At 42.4% G+C, this 19,745-nt stretch overlaps 2 protein-coding genes and 1 pseudogene across 2 annotated transcripts; all 3 read right to left on the bottom strand.

Moving 5' to 3' along the window:
• Window positions 1–2,459: 2,459 nt before the first annotated feature.
• Window positions 2,460–4,514, bottom strand: LOC149110923 (uncharacterized). The gene has a single exon (XM_089292349.1). The coding sequence runs from the start codon at window positions 4,512–4,514 to the stop codon at window positions 2,460–2,462; it is 2,055 nt and encodes a 684-aa protein (XP_089148475.1).
• Window positions 4,515–11,304: 6,790 nt separating this feature from the next.
• On the bottom strand, window positions 11,305–12,362 carry LOC149110922 (uncharacterized; annotated as a pseudogene).
• Window positions 12,363–12,492: 130 nt separating this feature from the next.
• On the bottom strand, window positions 12,493–13,172 carry LOC149110921 (uncharacterized). The gene has a single exon (XM_089292348.1). The coding sequence runs from the start codon at window positions 13,170–13,172 to the stop codon at window positions 12,513–12,515; it is 660 nt and encodes a 219-aa protein (XP_089148474.1). The 3' UTR covers window positions 12,493–12,512.
• Window positions 13,173–19,745: the final 6,573 nt, after the last annotated feature.

Here is a 19,745-nt window from a genome sequence, read left to right as displayed (position 1 = left end):
CTGGAGGGTCACATTTACTCCATTCTTCCTGCAAGCACAAGCAATATGTCCTCTTGTGTTACAGTTGCGACACGTGGCATTTCTAAATATGCATTTTGTAAAGTTATGGCAGAGATCAGAAAGATAACTTTTTATTCCAGCTAACGAGTACGAGCACACGTGTATATTCTGTCTCGTCCTACTGCGCATGCTCAAAACCTGATATGTTTACATCTCCACCCTAAAAACTTTGCCGGGTGAAAGAAACAAACTTGGTTTCTAAATTGGAACCTAAATAACGCAAGTATTGTTCAAATTGAATCCAACGCAACAAAATTCTCAGACGGCTAAGCCGAGTTGTTCTGATTAACAAAGTTTAAAGGTCCAACCTTAATGGCTTCTTTACAACACGACCACTTCTGGTTGTCAGATGTTGGTCGGCACTTCCCTCACCAACTGTAGCTGGTTTCTGGGGTGTCTGGGATAATCCTGGTGACGGGACTTGGTGAGATGTAAATGTAGGTGCACTGGGCTGTGGTGGATTGTCTTGGCTAGAGAGCAGTTGACCTTCAAGGCTTGGTGCAACTTGGCCTGACGGTTTTGACTGTATTCTGTTGCGCCTTAGTTCAGAACCACTGTTTGTCTCTACAATGTAGGATCTTGGCTGGTTCATTTGCTCTTTCAGTGTTGCCGGAGTCCAGGTCTTGGTTTTTGGTTGAAACACGGATACTGGTTGGCCTGGTACTAGCTTTTGTAGCTCACGTGTGGACTTGCCATCATGCTGCTGTTTCTGAACATCTTGGCGGTGCTGCAGCTGATCTTGGTGGCATTCTTTTGCTTGTGACCGTTGGAGTCGTCCACTGCTGGGTAGTTGTGTGCGATATTCTCTATTGTTCGGTAACTTGGCTGGTGATGGTAAGTTGCTATCGACAGGTGTGGCCCGGTATGACAAGAGCGCAAGATACGGGTCCTGTCCTGCAGCCTCGGACTTCCTTAGAAGGTTCTTTACGGTTTGTACCATCCTTTCTATGAATCCATTGCTCTTTGGATACACTGGTGAGCTAGTAATGTGATTGATACCCCATTGGTCACAGAACGCTGCAAATTCCTTGCTGCTGTATTGAGGGCCATTGTCAGATACCAGGGATTCTGGTATGCCATGTTCTGCAAAGATTGATTTGAGGTGGTTGATTATTGCAGCAGATGTCGTTGAGCTCAACTTTCTAACGATGGGGTATTTGCTGTAATAGTCTGCGACTAGTAAGTATTGAGCTCCTCCATAGTCGAACAGATCGCATCCAAGCCTCTGCCATGGATAACTGGGTACATTGTGTGGATGCAATGTTTCTTTTGGTTGCTGTTTGGAGAACTGTGCGCATGTCGGACAGTTCTCTGTCATCTGTTTGATGTCCCTTGATATGCCTGGCCAAAACAGGTTGTCCCTTGCTCTCAGGAGACACTTCTCTGTTCCCATATGTCCTTGGTGTATGATTTGTAACATCTGTGGGCGTAGCTTACTGGGAATTATGAGTTTGTGTCCCTTGAGAATGAGGCCATGTTCAACACTCAGGTCCTCTCTGAAGTTCCAGAACTCTTTCAGGTCTTGTGGGCACTCATTTGGATATTCTGGCCATCCATGATGCACGACATCTTTTAAGTGACTGAGTACAACGTCTTGATCAGTGTACTCTCGTACTTCATCTAGTTTGGCAGGGCTGGCTGGCAGTGTTCGAGAGATTGTGTCCAGTTCCACCACGGGGACTTCGTTGTCTTCTGCAGGGGGCTCCATGTGGCTAATCCTGGAAAGGGCGTCTGCTATCACGTTGCTTTTTCCTTGAATGTACCTGATCTCCACGTTGTATTTGGCCATTTTAAGTAGGAGCCTCTGAAGGCGTGGTGGTGCGCTCGATATGCTCTTCTTCCAGATGCTTTCAAGCGGCTTGTGGTCAGTTTCGATGACCACCTTCTTACCAAATACGTAATGGTTAAGCTTTTCAAGCGACCAACAGGCAGCAAGTAACTCTCGCTCTATGTTGCTGTATCGAGACTCAGTTTCAGTTAGTGATCGACTGGCATAGCACACTGGTTTGCCCTCTTGCGTCAACACACATCCAATGCCTTTAAGGCTTGCATCAGACTGGATTAGGTTCTCCTTTTCTGGGTCGTAATAGGCTAGGACTGGTACTTCAGTGATTGCTTGTTTGAGGTTCTGGAATGCCCTTTGGTGTTCTGGTTGCCACACGAATGGTACATCTTTTTTCATCAGCTGTCGCACAGGTTCTGACACTTGGGCTAGAATGGGTGCGAACCTGTTCAGGTAGTTAATCATGCCCAGAAAGCACTGCAGCTCTGTAAGGTTCTTCGGGGATGGCATATCACGGATTGCTTTGATTTTGGTTTCGCCAGGGCAGATCCCGTCGGGGGTCCATGTGAGCCCGAAGAAGGATGCTTCCTTCACTTTAAACTGGAATTTGTCCGGGTTAAATCTCACATTGTTCTCTCGCTGTGTCAAGGACAGTTAGTATGTGCTGATCATGTGCTTCGGCCGTGCCATAGACAAATGTGTCATCTGCAATACCGCTGAGCCCTTCAAGTCTGCCAAAGACCATATCCATTTTTTCTTGAAACACATCTCCACTGCACGTAAGGCCAAATGGAAGTCTTGTCCATCTATGCTTTCCCCATGGGGTGTTAAAGGTGCACAGCCTACTGCTTTCCTCGTCAAGACTAACTTGCCAAAATCCACTGCGTGCATCAAGGATACTGAAGTGGATGGAGCCGCTGACTTTCGGTATCACATCATCTATGGTTCTCACATAGTAGGGGTTGCGCTTGATTGCTTTATTGAGATTCCGAGGGTCCAAGCACAGACGGATCAACCCGTTGGGTTTGATGGTGACCACAGCAGAGTTAACCCAAGGGGTATATTCATCTTGGACCTCAACCAGAATTCCAGATTCTTTTAACTGGTCTAGCTCTTCTATGTAGGCTTTCTGTAGTTGTACTGGAACCTGTCTTGGAGCATGCTGTACTGGGGGAATGTCAGGGTTAGTTTCGATGTGGTACGGGGGTCCTGGAAAGCAGCCAATTCCTGTAAAGACATCCTGATATTCTTCCAACAAATAGTCCTTTGTCAGTGGGAAGGGGTGTTGTTTGCCTCTGATGTCAAATAGTTTGACAGTATTTGCATTGGGCATGGGCTTTTCACTTTGTACAACATTCTGGGTGGTTGCATTTGTGCTGGCTGTGACTGGCCAGTTGAGCTTTAGGAGGTTCAGGTCTTGTGCAGACATGTTACCAATTATGGCAGGGCCATCAACGTCAACAACTTCTGCTTGGATAACTCTGGGGTTGGAATTGTTAGGACCGTTCACATATATCTGGCAAGATCCAAGATTTGGGATCTCGGCTCCACCATCAGCAGTTAACTTCACTGTAGGTTGTTGTAAGCTTAGTGTCTCAGGGCTTAGTTGCTTGTATAGGGACTTGGGTATAATGTTTGTTTCAGCACCTGAGTCTATTTTACAGAGTGCATTCATTTGTTTTCCTTCTGGCTTCAGTGCCAAGGAGACTTCTAGCAGAGCCTTTTCTCTACAGGATACAACGTTTACACTCATGGCCAGGGGTGTTGCTTCAATTGGGCCCAGGAACACATAATCATCTAATGATTGGGTAGGCTCTGACTCAGGTATGGCATTGTTATTACTAGTAGCTTCAATCTCATGCACATCCTTCTTTTTAAGTTTTGAAAAGCATACCTTGGCAAGGTGTCCCACCTTTTGGCAGTAATGGCACGTTGCATTTCTTGCTGGGCACTGTTCATGAGAGTGAGGGCCCCAACCACAATTCCTGCAGAGCTGCATTTTTCCTGACTTGTTGCCTTTTGGGTTTTGCCTTGATCCACCGGCTACTGGGTTCAGCTGGTCGCTTTGGAATTGGTTTCTCCTGGTTGAGCTAACAGGGTGTACTGCTGACACTACTGGGTTCATTAGCTGAAGCTGCTTGTCTGCTGATTCGTCTGCTTTTGCCATTTCTCTAGCTTTACTAAATGTCAGAGCATTTCCTTCTTTGAAACACTCCTTTCTGACATGGTCTGAATTCATGCCGAGTACAAGGAAGTCTCTCAAGAATCGATCATGATGTTCCGATGGATAGTTGGCCTCTTTGACAAGGATTCTAAGCTTTGCAATAAATTCTTCTAACGATAGTGTACCTTGTCGAAGATTGTGTAGCTCCCAGGCGGCGATCAGCTCGTTTGAGTGAGGTTTCACGTAGTTTTCGAATTTCTTCCAGTAGTTTTCCAGTTTCTTTTGTTCGTCTGCCGAGAGGCCCCAGCTGTTGAACAGCTCCAAGCCGTGCTCACCGGCCCAGTAAAGCAGGTGCTTACACTGAATTTCTTCGTCAATTTTGGCCATCGGGCCCGTAAAGAGCAGTTCACAGCGTTGTTTCCACATTTTGAAGCGTGAGTATAGGTTTTCATCCGTGCTCCAGTCCATGGTTGGACCCTTGTCAATGAATGAGGCGCTGGCGGCCATGTTGTTTTCTTGAATCGATCGTACACGTGTCGTTCGGAAATTACTTCACTCTTCCACCTTCTCCAGTGTATCGAGCTAAATGGTATGTTTGGTTACTTCGCTATCCCACTTCTGACACCATGTAAAGTTATGGCAGAGATCAGAAAGATAACTTTTTATTCCAGCTAACGAGTACAAGCACATGTGTATATTCTGTCTCGTCCTACTGCGCATGCTCAAAACCTGATATGTTTACACATTTGGATCGCACATGGCCAGCATTTCCACGTGAAAAACAAGCATAAAAATTCAATTGGAGAGGTGTAGGCAAGTTTGGACGGATACCTTGACGTAAAGGAGGAGGTACATGAATTCTTGGAAAAAGAATTGACCGATAGGGACAACAAAACGGAAGAATTCTTGGAAACAGAATGTACAGATTGGGTCAGTTGCTGCTGAATTTGTATGCTTTCCTTTGCTACAATTTCATCTGCTATAACCACTTCCAAGGCTTGTTGAAATGTGTGATCTTCAGTGAGGAGCTTTTTACGGGTCACTGGATTTCGAATGCTGCAGACGAACTGGTCTCAAAGAGAATGGCTCGGGAATTCCCAAATGTGCAAGTTGTTACCAGACGTCTCAAATGGGTGCTGTAAACAGAGACAGTTTCATTTTCTTCTTTAAAGCAATGATGGAATCTATAGGATTTTGTGACTTCCAATTGTTTAGGTTTAAAATGCTGCTGTAGTAACTCACATACCTGCTCGAATGTTTTGTCTCGAATGTTTTTCGGATTCACCGGACTGCACAAATCACAAAGAATGCTGTAAGTCTTCTTGCTGATCACAGAAATCATTACGGCCACCTTTTTCTTTTCTGCTGCAGCAATAACTGCTTCCGATGCACTCGTTGGATAGCACTGCCACACTGTGGTAGCACCCAGCATTTTCTTGTCTAAGTGCCGCAAACTTTATTGGGGGATGTTGTAGAAGGCACAAACGTTGTAACTGGTCACAAATGTAATAGTCACAAGTGTAATAAGGTTTGGTCACAATTGTAATAAGGGTTCAGACATAGGCACAAACATGAAAAGCCCTGCCATTCAAAGTTGATGTCGTCATCAGTCAAAATCACTCTAGTTTTGTTATTTTACACATCATCTAATGCCTCAGATGCACTTATTAATTAACTATAAAGGTTTTGTACAAATTAGGTGCTGCTCTCAACTTATAGCGTCATAAGGTATATCCAAATTAAATTTTAATTTGCTTCAATTTCATTAAGTGCCACCAACAAAACCATCAGTACAATCTGAGTGATTCATAAAAGAAAGGAAAACTGTCAAGCAATAACATGAACACTATTCAAATGCTCAATGTCCTCAACTGAGGAAGTGAAAAAAATCCATTGATCCAGTGTGATAATTTGAACTTGAAATTCAACTTAAACAACACAAGTTACAATACGCACAGGACGAAATATCAAGAATCCATAAACAGAAACGTGGTAGAAATATGTGAAACCATGGCGGAAACACGATGGTTAACACACGTTTCCGCTGGCGATTTGGTGACGTTTACTCATGTTTCCATCGCTGCAGTCACAGCGGAACCGTACCACTTTTTTACATATTTCTGTCAGGTTTCAGTTGAAGGAAATAAGCGTTTCCGCAAGCGTAACTTCATGTTAACATGTGCGGAAACACAGGGTAATGTTCCAGAAATGTGAATTTTTTATATTTCCGTCGACGTAATCAGACTTAAACGTTCACGGAAATACAAGTTTATGTTCCGGAAACATTTTTTTTTTTTCTTGTTTCCATTGACGTAATCAGACCAAATGTCAACAGAAATACTAGGTTTCTTTCTGGAAACAGGTTTTTTTCTTGTTTCTGCTGATGTATTCAGATATAGAGGGGACAGAAACACTAGGTTTTGTTCTGGAGACATCTTTTTTTTCTTGATTTTTTAATAAATCGGGTTCTTTCAGCACTTGTTATTCTTGATCTTTCTTTGTCATTACAGGACAGGTAAATATGTTGTGATTGTGGTATTTTATATGGTTATATCATATCTATGCTCTACTGTTAAATCACACAAATATAAGAGCGATATTTTCTTTGCAGCGTCAATCAATTTATTTTATTATTTTCCTTTTCATCAATCGATCGACCGGTTACACCTATTAATTAATCTTTTTACTTAAAAAATACATGTATATTCGTTCCTCATCATTTGAACATGACATGCCTGAAATTCCTTTCTTAACAAATGAACATCAAGACAAACTTACAGCTGGTATGTATAAAATGTCAAATGTTCTGAAAATGTAGCGAATTAGTCGCTGCGGACTACCCAGCAAGGGCCATTAGGTGGGTGTGGACGTGGTGATTCCTCTTCAGTCCGGCTGACACGTGCACTTGTGCGACGTTTCTCAGTTGGTTGGGCCAAATATGCCTCGTCCAGTTTCGCTTTAATATTTCTCATTTTACTCTTCTCCCGTGGAAGCTTTCTGATCTTTCATGGTCTTAGGCCACTCCTTGGCTCTACTGCGTCTTTTTCGCAGCTTTCCTCCAACAAAATATAATGTAATGCGTCTGGGGAAGACAGAATTTCTCTTGCCCTTCTCTTGTCTCCTTCAGACAGCACTGTCAAGGTGTCCAGACAAGACAGTCGTCGGGAAAGTTTCTAAAGGAAATAATTGATCAGGACAGGTGAGAATCTTGTCAGAGTACTACTGAGATGTTTAATCGTTGCTAAAGCTTCAAAAACTACTATTTCAGTAACATGATTTTAAGGAAAAGCTTGATCATGAGGCTAAGCTAATGCTTGATATAGAAAAAAGACATGGAAATCAGCTGCCTTAAGCTTGAGAAGAAAACCACATTGACATTGTAGCAGCTGAACATCAGCGGAGGATGCTATGAAGCAATTTAACACACACAAATGATTGATATCAAGAGATAATTGCATTATTAATCATATTTTCTCTTGTTGTTTTGGATTTAAGTGACCCGTCCTGAAACATCAAAGACAAAATAGCTATCAAACTGGCCTCATACAATTGATTTATAATACTTACCCTCTTTAAACGATTGCTTTGCTTGATTTGCCTTCTCAAAACTGTTGTTTGTTTTCCTTGTTTTATCATCCCTCATGGTCTCCAATGCTGATGAACAGCAGTTAATTCAAAATGAATAGAACATGCTAGTTGACGAGGTATAATGTCGGTACAAATTGGTAGAAATCACTCCAAGAAAAGGGGGTTGCCATCCAAATGCCATTCATTCAGCGATAGGAGCTTACAGTATTGAGTCGTTTTTTGTATATTATGTGGCTAATTTGACCTTAGCCTATGAGCAGTCTCTCTAAATAAAGTCAGTGAGAATAAACAGGAAAATAAGTAAAAGTGCTCGCAGAGCCTTCGGAAAAAGAGCCTCTTCTTCTGGTGCCCATGCTCCTAATAGCTCACAGCTTTGTCGCTTGTGTAATGCACGCTTTCAATATTTTCACCTTCTTTGCCCCTGATGTTAGAGCAGAGACTGTCCACAGTCTACTTTAATGTAGTTGAGATAGGCTCGATTGTCTGTACATAGCACTTTCAAAAATGCTCTCATAGAACAAAACCTATGCAAATTCTATGGCCAGCTGGTGTCTTATTGGAGGAAATTCTGCTGCTCTTGTAAAAAAATTAGGAGAGAGGCTTACCTTTGGATGGTTAGAGGTGTATCGTACACCCTGTATGTCCCAGTGTGGCTGAATTTTACTCAGCTGTTATTTACCACAAAATCACCCAACCACCTCAAATGACCCAATCTGTTCCAGCAACCTAATTGGCCCAAATGACCTGACTGCCTCAAGTGAACCAATCTGTTCCAGCGACCTAATTATCTGAAATGACCTAACCACCTCTAATGACCCAATCAGCCCAAATGACCTAACAGCTTCAAATGACCCAACCATTCCAGTGACCCAAATGTCTCAAATGACCCAACCACCTCAAATGACCCAATCAGCCCAAATGACCTGACTGCCTCAAATGAATCAATCTGTTCCAGTGACCCAATCATTTCAAATGACCCAACCACCTCAAATGACCCAATCAGCCCAAATGACCCGACTGTGTCAAATAAACTAATCTGTTCCAGGGACCCAATTATCTGAAATGACCTAACCGCCTCTGATAACCCAATCAGTCCAAGTGACCTGACAGCTTCAAATGACCCATCCATTCCAGTGACCCAATTATCTCAAATGACCGAATTACCTCAAATGACCCAATCGGCCCAAAGGACCCAATCTGTTCCTGTGATGCAATTATCTTGAATGATCCAACCACCTTATTTGACGCAATCGGCTCAAGTGACCTGACTGCCTCAAATGACCCAATCAGCCCAAATGACCCAATCTGTTTCAGTGACCCAATTATCTCAAACGACCTAACCACCTCTAATGACCCAATCAGTGCAAATGACCTGACTGCTTCAAATGACACAATCCATTCCCGTGACCCAATTATCTCAAATGACCCAACTACCTTTAATGACCCAATCTGCCCAAATATGACCTGACTGCTTAAAAACCTCAAATGACCCAATTGGCCCAAACGACCCAATCTGTTCCAGTGATGCAATTATCTCGAATGACCCAACCACCTCATTTGACGCAATCGGCTCAAGTGACCTGACTGCCTCAAATGACCCAATTAGCCCAAATGACTTGTTTGCCTTTTAAGGCAAACCTTGTTAAAACAAGGTTATTGGCCGCCAATTTGTGAGCTTCAGTGTCAGAATCTGCTTTTGGAATGAGGGTGACAACCCCCCTTCTCTGTGAAATTGACAGCTCCCCTCTTGAATATGCTGTGTTTAGACTTTCAACTAAGTCGCTAGCTAGAAGCTCAAAGAACTTTGTATAGAACTGTACTGTAAAGCCGTCTTCACCTGGTGATTTTCCGAAATTGAAGGTTTTTAAAATCTGACAGCATTTTGCGATGGTTAATTCCGTTTTTGAATTTTCTTTGTCATCATCACTCAGCTTAGGAAGTTGCATGGAGTAGACGAAGTCTGTGAAGAGTTCATGTAAACCGGCATATTCTGACTGGTATAGACTTTGATAAAAATTTTCAATTTCTTGTATTAATTGCTTGTGACCAATTCAGTAATAGTCGTCTGATTGAAATTTTTTGCGTCCACATTGAAAAAAAGCTTGTTGGTTTCTCTCCCTGTTCGGTCCATTGAAGCTTGGAGCGAAAGATCACGTCTTCACCCCTCTTTTCGTAGAGCTATTGCAATTCCTTTTTTTAGCTGTTCCTGCAGCGTTAATTTAGTTTCTAAGTTACCATCACCCTCATTACTGTTGTTGATAAATGCTTCCGGTTCAGCAAGCCGTTGCTGTAAACTTTCTAGGTAACCTCTAGACTTTCAGGCCTTGCGTTTTGCGTATTGAATTATGAAGCCCCTCAATTCCATCTTGATCATTTCCCCTGTTAGCTGTTTATCATCCAATTCACAAAATTGTTCACTTATGGCCGAATAACTAGTCTCGATCAAGCTGACAAAGTCATCATCAAGTACCAGAGAGTTGTTGAACTTCCACAGACCAGGCCCTCGTTTGTTGGATGTCAACTTAACATTTAACCTTACCGCTCTGTGATCCGGGGCAATTGAAATTCCAATAGTAACATAAGAAACTAGATGAGACATTGAGTTTGCAATTAAAAAGTGGTCAATTCTCGATTTCATTTTTAACGGTTTTGATTCACAAGTAAATAGTTTTGCATTAGGCCTTTTCTTCCTCAACATATCAATCAAATCTAATTCTTCACACATTGCAATTATATAATCACGGTATGTCGTTGGTCCCCAAGGTATTCCACCCCTCTTGTCGATGGCACCGAGAGCAACATTCCAGTCACCCCCAACAATAAGTCGGCTGACATTAGCTTTTAGAGAGTAAAAACTGATTTAAATCTTTCACAAAGGTGTTTTACACCTGAAGGTTGTTTTGGAGCATGAATATTGCAGAGGGATATTTTGAACAGAATTTATGTTATGTTGGCCACAATGATTCGCCCTTCAGAGTCGCTGCAAGAATATTCGGTTTGAAAACCGTTAAGTTGTGGGCTTATCAAAATCCAGATGCCATGCAAGTACAGAATTTCTCCTCCCCATTCACTTCTCCAAACAATTTCGTCTTCAGGTTCCGAATACTTCTCCTACAGAAAGTAAGAATGGCAGTTTTGGTCTTTCAAATAAGTAAAAATAGATCTGCGTTTCTTCCTATTTTTTAAACCTCTCACATTTAACGATAGAAATTTGCATTCTGTTGGATCGAGCATAAGTGGAAGATATAACGTAGCTACGGTAAATAAACGAGTTTTCTAAAAGAACAAGAAAACAGCAAAATAAAATAATAAGTGAATAAAAATAAAGAAAGAAAGAAATAATAATATCAATATATCCCAAAAGCTAGATTAAGTCTGGTCCCTGACAGGAGAGGCTAACGAAAAACCAAAAGTTCCAAAAAGCATAAGATATAACGTAGCTACAGTAAATAAACGAGTTTTCTAAAAGAACAAGAAAACAGCAAAATAAAAAAAAATAAGTGAATAAATATAAAGAAAGAAAGAAAGAAAAAAAGAAATAATAATATCAATATATCCCAAAAGCTAGATTAAGTCTGGTCCCTGATGGAAGAGGCTAACGAAAGACGAAAAGTTCCAAAAACGTCCCTTAACACTATAATTATAATAATAAGCACACATTGCAGTTATCAGGTTCTAAAGTTTATACTTCCCTCAACAAGTGAATAGTTTAAAGATTGTCTAAGTCTTCGTCGCAGGATATTCTAATTGGCGAGCCTTCAGAGACATCTCGACAAAAACCTTGCCATCCATCGTCCAAACACTCAGCAGTACCTTTTTCCTCCATTTCGTGTTTAACTTGTTAATGAGATGATGCCTGTAGGCCGTTAGACATGTGTATATGGTTTCACTCGGTTCAAGAAGATGCTGGACAGTGCTGAAAGAGGCCAGTTAAGGACACATTGTTTGACCTGGTATGTGCTTTGTATACTCGGGATTTAACTTTATGGCTGACAAATTATACTATAATCACCTCGGTGTGCTTGCGCCCTATGTGATGGGATATTTCGATGTCTTCAGGGTGAACGATGACATTAAGAGCGCTTGTCACCTTAAGCACTGCCTGTTCGGTGGAAGAATATGCACCGCGTGGGATTCCATGCAATTCCAAGGAGTTATGTGAGAATATTGTTCAAGGTCATCCTGCTTACACCACATGCTATCAATTTCCTCTTGCTGTTTCCCAACTTTGGAAAGAGCAACATCCAATTCCTCCCTAGCAAATCGCTTTGAGCGACCGCTTTCGTCAGTTGTTGCTGTGTTTGTTTAAGGTCGTGGTCCTGCGTGCTCATCGACTCTTTAAGTGTCTCAAGGCCTCGTTGTATTTTCCTATTATCGGACAGAACTGTAGCCATTTGACCTTGGATAACTGCAAGCATTTCTTTAATCTCTTTCATGTCAGAATTTATCTCGGGAGAACAAGACTGGAGAAGCTAGTGGTGCCGCCGCCATGTTCTCCGGATTACTCATGGTCATCTTCTTTGTGCAGAGGAATTTTATTTATTCCAAATTGCACTCCAAATCATTTGAGTACTTGTTAATAATATACATACAAAAATTTGAGTCTGATTCTTTGATCGAGTTTATTTCATGTCACGGCTCACTGGTCCCACCTACATTAACATTATTGGTCGAAAAATGACAGCCTTGATTGACATGCCAAAACTTGTAAAAAAAGTACAGAGCAAAAATATTGTTCAATTGACAAAGATCAAATTCTGGAAGCATCTATCATTCTAAAGCGTTTTCAATTTAAGAACCTCAAAGAGAAAGGAGGACTGAAAAGACGTCAAAACTGGTTCACTTAATAATGTTTCCAGTCGATTCTAATTGAGATCAACATGTTCAACAATTGAAGTATTTCGAAAACTGAACTGATCAGTTAGAAATGTTGTCCTTGCCATGCGGTGCAGCTGACTGTGGCTTTTCAGGAGCTGCCGTGCTTCCGATGTTGAAAGTGACTTGACACTGGTGCAAATGGTTCATGTTCTTTAAAGACTGATACTGATCATTCTGGCCAGAGATGTAACTTAGCATCTGAATGGCAAAACCTGCTTGGTTGAAGTTGTTATTGCTGGAGCTGTTGGTGCTACTATGAACCGAAGTGGAGCTGTTTCCTTGAGCTAACTGGCTGTTGATGTTTGTGCCGTGGCTGATGGTGTGGGAAAGCTGTTGTTGTTTATTTTCATCTCCTTCATCATAGTCATCCAGTGACTTCTCGTTTCGGTGGCCCATTACTTTTACAATTGAACTTCGCTCTAGTCCTGCTGTTTTGAGCTTCTTTACGACTGTTTTCCTGGCGCTGTGGTTGGAAAAGGTTTTCCATGAATATTCCAGGGTCGTTACTTTGATTACGGTCTTCATCATGTCATTGAGCTTGTTCACTCCCATCGGCTGTCGCTTGTACCAAACTTGTGAGGATGGATTTGACACACAAGACAGATAAAGTGGACTGGTTGCATGTATTTTGGGAGGACGACGTGACAGAAACTCTTTGAAGATTGTAACGAGACATCTATCACCTCCAGTAGCACACATTTTTTTGAAGGAAGCTTCTGGGCTATGCGGATAGTCTGGACTGGCGTGCTTTGGTCAGGTTCTCGATGAATTCGACGTACTCCGTGTTGTTTTCATCTAGTCCAAAGGAGAAATCTTCGACCATCATACTGTGGTGTTCCTGGCGACCTCGAAGGCCAAAATACTGGGTCAGGAGCCACCAAACTGTTTGGACGAGAACTTGCGGACTTCCCTTTCCCACCTTCTTTTTTTCCCACAGTTCATTTCCCTTGGTTGTTGTCAGACTTCTTGCCTTGTTCGGCCGCTTGCCTTTGCCTTGTTGTCGCAGTAGCCTGGATTTTCCCTTAAGAACTTGCTTTGAACTTTTAAACTCTCTGTCACGAATGATGGAATGTTTGTACTCTTTCTCTGTGAAGTATTGGTCGATAGCAGTAACCATGCATCACACGAAGGCTATCAGGTTCGTAATCGTCCCCGTCCTTCTTACAAACTGTTGCGTAAAACCGCTCGAGGATTTTGTTCAGGGCCTCCAGTTCCTACTTTTTAAAACTTTCGTCATAGCCCTTTTGAGCAGCCCAAGACTTCCAGACTTTTACCCAGTTATTTGTACTTTGTAAGGTGCTTTTGTTCATAGCATGCTCCTTCAAACTCTGTATCAAAATACCATCACTTTCCCCTGAGCTGCCCGCCATTTTGTCATTTCTGTTGGACTTTCGCAACTTTCCTGTCAATCAATTTAAGGACATTTGCTGGGGGTCACCGACTTCGTTTCAGAGATAAAGCGTGTGGAAAACTACCCTGATTTTGAAAAATTGGCGCACGTAATTCAGCATGGTCTACAGGGGTTTATAGTAAAAAATATTGAAGGTGAGTCAACGGAGGCAAACGATCCTAGTCATATTTTGTAGAAGTGGGTCTGTTAGGTAAATAATTCCAAGCGTTACAAAATTCACAAAATTTAATGCTTCAAGAGGCATTTGAAACCGTTGCACAGATAAACCAAGAGCTAAAAAGAATGGAATTGGATAGTGCATTTTGCAAAAAATTCAAAATTCTAGTCGATAGATTTTCTTCATTTTTTCGCTAAACATAGAAAATCGGCAGAGAAAATGATCCATGAAAAGAAAAATAGGGGTCACCGAACGTCCAAGATCGTTAAATCCAGACAAAGCTATAGCAAATGGCCATCTGCCCTATCATTGTTTATTTTATTACTTAGCATGTGCTCTCATGCATGACGTGGCGTGTGAATTTGTGTGCACAGTAAGGATGCGCAGAAACAATTAGATTCTTAGATTCTGCAAAGGAAACAAATTACGTTACAAATCTAAAGAAGATGATTGTTTCTTATTAGATTTCTTTCCAGCAAAAAGCTGTAACCTAATATAAGACAATAACAGACTCGTGAAGACAATTGTAATACTCTTGTTTGCATTCAAGCAGCATTGAAGACAGTATAACCTTGCTTTTCCGTTTTCACACACGTGTTTCACAACAACAAGACCTATCCCATGATACTTGTTACAGGCAGCCACAGGCAGCCCAGCAGACACTACAACCCTTCTTTTCCTTGGATTAAAGTACTAATTAACTGGTTAACAAATTTCAACAATACTGGAATAACTCTGTTTGAACGTTTCGACCTGGAAAACTCTCAACAAGTTCACTGTTCAGTGTCCCGTTTCTTGCTGTTCAAGTTTCAACAGAGTTCATAAGCATATTAAGTAACTCAAAGTGTTCCACTCCTAACATCGATAGAGTGCATAAAGTCCAATAGAGTTAATAATCGAACTAAAGTAACTCCAAGTGATCTCCTTAATGTTAACAGAGTTCATAATCATTTAAATACTCTGGTGCCCTCCTTTCCCTAGTTGGCCTCAGGGGTAATGCTGGAACCTCTGACTCAGCAGTTCCACCTGTAACGCTGTCTCCTGTGCTTTGTTGGTCTGGTCCATCGCTTGCCTTCAGGTACTTCTTCACCTCAGTTACATTTCTCTTGTAGTTAACTCCTTCAGGTAATGTAACTGTGACTTCGTTGCCATATTTATTGGTGACCTTGTGAGGTGCATCCTCGAAAGTGGTTGAGAGCTTATTTTCCTTCCTTTGTTTCACCAGCACTTGATCGCCAGGAGCTAGACTGTTCTGCTGCACTCCCCTTCGTTCATCGGCATAGTCGGTTCTCCTCTGTTTCATTTCTGCGTCTCAGTCTCGTGCTTCACTGTCAATGTATTCACACTTTGTCAGCTCAGGGATCTTTGACCGTATCTCTCTGTTAAACAACAATTTGGCTGGAGAGACTCCAGTGCTGCTATGAGGTGTGGTCCTGTAGGCTGTTAGGAACTTCCTCATCTCTACCTTTAAGTCCTTCTTTTCTGCTTGGGCAATCTTCAAGGTTTTGAATAGACTTCTGTTTTGGCGTTCTACCTCCCCGTTTGCTTGGGGCCACAAAGGCGTGGAGGTTCTATGCTGTATGCTGTTTGTTTTAAAAAATGTTCCAAATTCCTCTGACGTGAATTGTGGTCCATTATCTGTTTTTAGCGACTGCGGGAGACCGTGCGTACAGAATGTTCTCTCCAGGCTTCCTATAATGGTGGCAGATGTTACAGACTTGAGGATGCCTACTTCAAAGTAACGACTATAGTAGTCTACGACGACGAATACATACTCTCCGGAAGGTAGGGGCCCCATCAAATCTGCTGCTAGATCTTGCCAGGGCTGACTGGGGAACTCAGTATGTTTGAAGGGTTCCGGTGGTGTGGGCAAACCAACTAACTGGCAGCCATGGCAGGTCTTGCATTTTGCTTCAACTTGTCTATCAATTCCAGCCCACCAGACCTTGCTGCGGAGTCTCTGTTTTGTCTTTGTCAACCCCTGATGTCTTTCGTGTGCCAGATCTACCACTCTGTCGCGTAATTTTGCTGGAATAAGCAATCTTGTTCCTCTTAGGACTAGCTTGCCTAGAATGGAAAGTTCACTTCTTACGGATTTATACTGTGGTGGGGCATTGTCCCATTCTCCTGCTGTGATGCATTCTCTTAACTGTGACATTTCTGGGTCGAGCCATGACTCTTCTTCAACCTCCTGCACAGACATAGCTGCTGGCGTTGACGTTTCTGCCACAAACCGGATAAATTCTTCTGCATCGTCATTCATGCATACCCCTTTTCCTTTTCCAAGACGTGGAAGTGGGTCAGCAATGTTTTGTTTACCAGGTATACTCTGCACCTTGAACCTGTATGGCTGCAGTCTCAGGACCCAGCATTCTATCCTTGTTGAATTGCGGGAATTAGTAGAGTAGATAACCTCAAGGGGCTTGTGGTCAGTCAGCAGGGTGAATTCCACTCCATACAGGTACACGTGAAATCTCTTGCAACCCCAGACAAGTCCGAGTGCCTCGTTCTCTGTCTGAGAGTACCTACACTCAACATCTGTTAGACTACGGCTAGCGTATGCGACTACTCGTTCGCATCCTCCTGGAACTTGTGTAAGGACCGCTCCTAAACCCACAGGGCTAGCATCTGTGATAAGTTTGGTTTCTTCTGCATTGCTGTCGAAATATGCCAGGGTTTCTGCATTTGCCAAGCTGTCTTTCGGAGCATCAAAAGCACATTGTTGCTCTGTGCCCCACACAAAGGGAGTTTGCTTCCTTGTTAGCCTGTGAAGTGGTTCAGCAATGCTTGCTAAATTGGGGATGAACCTGGCACTAAAGTTCACTAATCCCAGAAAACTTCGTACCCCCTCTGCATTTTGAGGCTCTCTTGCGTCAATGACTGCTTCCACACGCGACTCTGTTGGCCCAATCCCTTGGTTGGACAATAAATGTCCCATCAAAGTCAGTTTTGACATGCTGAACGTACACTTGTCCATGTTCAAAGTAAGCCCCTTTTCTTGAATACGTTCGAAGGTCTTCCTTAACCTGACATCATGCTCTTTAACAGTACGGCCATGAATAATGATGTCGTCATGAATGTTGTAAGCACCTTCACACCCCTCTAATACTTGTTGGATAGTATGTTGGTAAGGTTCTGGTACAGAACTGATACCAAACATCAGGCGTTTATACCTGAACAGCCCCTTGTGGGTGATAAATGTGGTGATATTTCTGGACTGTTCTTCTAATTCAATCTGATGAAAGCCCCATCTTAGATCGAGCTTGCTGAATACCGTGCTCCCATTGAGTTGGTACAAAACATCATCAACTGTGGGTATGGTGTGTTGCTCCCTTACTGTGGCCTGGTTAGCTCTTCTCATATCTACACAGAGCCTAATGTCTCCAGAAGGCTTAGGGACTGCGACAACAGGGCTCACCCAAGGGGTTGGCCCCACAACTGGCTCAATGATGTCATGGCTCACAAGTTCTTCTAGTTTCTGCTCAATTTTCTCCCTTAATCCAAATGGTGAGGGTCTCAACTTTTAGGCAATGGGCTGGACTGATTCATCAACATGAAGTTTGGCCTTAAAGTCTCTGAGTTTTCCAACTCCAACAAAAATCCCTTCAAATTCCTTCAGCAAATTCTCCTCACTGACAGAGTTTATCTCGATTTTCAATGTTGCCAACAGTTCAGAGGTCTGTCGGCTGAGTATTGGCCTTGCCTTCTCTTCCACAACAACGAAACGTGCTGCACATTGTCTATCTTTATAACACAATTCAGCTTCAAACTCACCGGCAGTGTTGAGTGGTTCCTCCGAGCCATAAGAGTACAATTTCTTGTTTGATTTCCATGACTTACACTTGATTTTCTTCATTTTAAGCACCTCCCACATCTCCCTGTCAATGACATTGCAAGTGGATCCTGAATCAACAAGCACGCCCTTCAGTTGTACTCCTCCAAGTTCAATGGCTACTGTTGGTATGTTTCTGGCACCTAATTGAACTGTAAATGCAAAGTCGTCGTCTTCGGTCACGTGACGAACGTTTCCTTTCTTGGTTTTATCTTCGCCCTTGGTCCTGCAAAACTTTGTGAGATGTCCAGTCCTCTTACATTTTTTGCACGTAACAGATCTGGCCTTGCATTCCGGGTCTCGTGCAAAGTGGCCTTCCCACCCACATCGGTAGCAATTTGCTCTCTTCCTTGTGCCCTAATCAGCTTGTTTATCCTCCAATGCGTGTACATTGTCACCCTTGGAATCATTCTCTATCAATCTTGCTTGACTTTCAGCCGCTTCGAATTCCGTTGATCTTGCAATCTCTCGCGCCTTTTGGAGTGTAAGCATTCCGCTTGCTTCCAGCAATTTCTTGCGAAGGTTGTGTGACCTGCATTTGTCGATCAACTGATCACGGATATGTTCCTCCTTGGCTTCTCCAAATTCGCAGTTCTCCGACTGCTGAAACAATCTCAGCACGAATTGATCCGCTGTTTCTGACTCTTCCTGTTTTGCTTGAGGAAACTGGTGCCTTTCAAAGGGAATGTTAACCTGATGTGCAAAATGTGCATCTAGCGACCTCATGGCTTTTGCGTACCCGGAGTCGTTTTCTGGAACCGGTCCTGGGTCAGTCAGGGTGTCGAAAATATCCTGTATGTCTTGCCCAGCGAAGTGAAGGAGCAGTGCCTTTCTCTGGGAATCCTCTTTGACGCCTTTAGCTTCAAAGGAGAACTCGACGGAACGTTTCCAACGCCGCCATCTTGGACCAACGCTAGTTGGGTTGCCTTTGCAGTCGAACGGACTGATGTTTCCAAATTCAATGTTTACCGCCATTTTCGATACTTTTCCTCTAGGAGACTATTGACGATTGGTTTTCACACTCATCGCCAGTTGTAATACTCTTTGTTCGCATTCAAGCCGCATTGAAGACAGTATAACCTTGCCTTTCCGTTTTCACGCACACGTGCTTCACAACAACAAGACCTATCCCATAATACTTGTTACAGGCAGCCCAGCAGACACTACAACAATGATAAGCTTCTTATTCAGGCTTTCTAGTAGTAAATTTAGCTTAATTTGTATCTTTTTACAGTACTAGAAGGAAATAAGAAAACCTACTGAAAGATAGTTACTCTGAGCTCTGACAAGCTGCTGTATTCTTCAGAATTTACTCAGATTAAATGAAAGCCATATTCATGAAGGCATATTAGAAAAAAAGAATAATTATTGATGTTTCCCATTCTACTTAATTTCCTTTCCTTTCTAACGACATTAGAAAATTGGGCGCTTAACATATGTTGTAGGTCAATTTGTTTCTAACTAGGTTAGTTTGAACTCAACCTAGTTCAGTTTGCTAATGTCTGTGTCTGGGTTTTTTTTTTTTTGGTTTTGTCGAGATGTTTAAAAGTTGCTAATAATTGCATGGATTGTCACTGTCTATGTACTTTGTAATAATAAAAGGACAATATAATGATAAATCGAAGAAACACTTGATATACTTTGAATTTTTGGAAGAAAAAAAGCTTAATTTTAACAAGAGGACTTGATTGTCCGGGAAAACATAAAAGAAAGAAAAACAACAAAATTGTTATATTTATCCTTAGTGAGCCTCACTTGTACTCTGGTGGATCTCTCGGGAGTAAGTGACAAGACAAGACAACTGACATTCAGGAGGTTAGTGGGCGAGTTTGATTGGAATAACAACATTGCCTTGGCTCGAAGCCTGTGTGG

The sequence above is a fragment of the Orbicella faveolata genome, unplaced genomic scaffold (assembly GCF_042242905.1).
Source record: "Orbicella faveolata isolate gen_17 unplaced genomic scaffold, um_ofav_v1 contig_24, whole genome shotgun sequence".
Taxonomy (NCBI): Eukaryota; Metazoa; Cnidaria; class Anthozoa; order Scleractinia; family Merulinidae; genus Orbicella; species Orbicella faveolata.
This window is presented reverse-complemented; position numbering and strand designations above follow the sequence as displayed.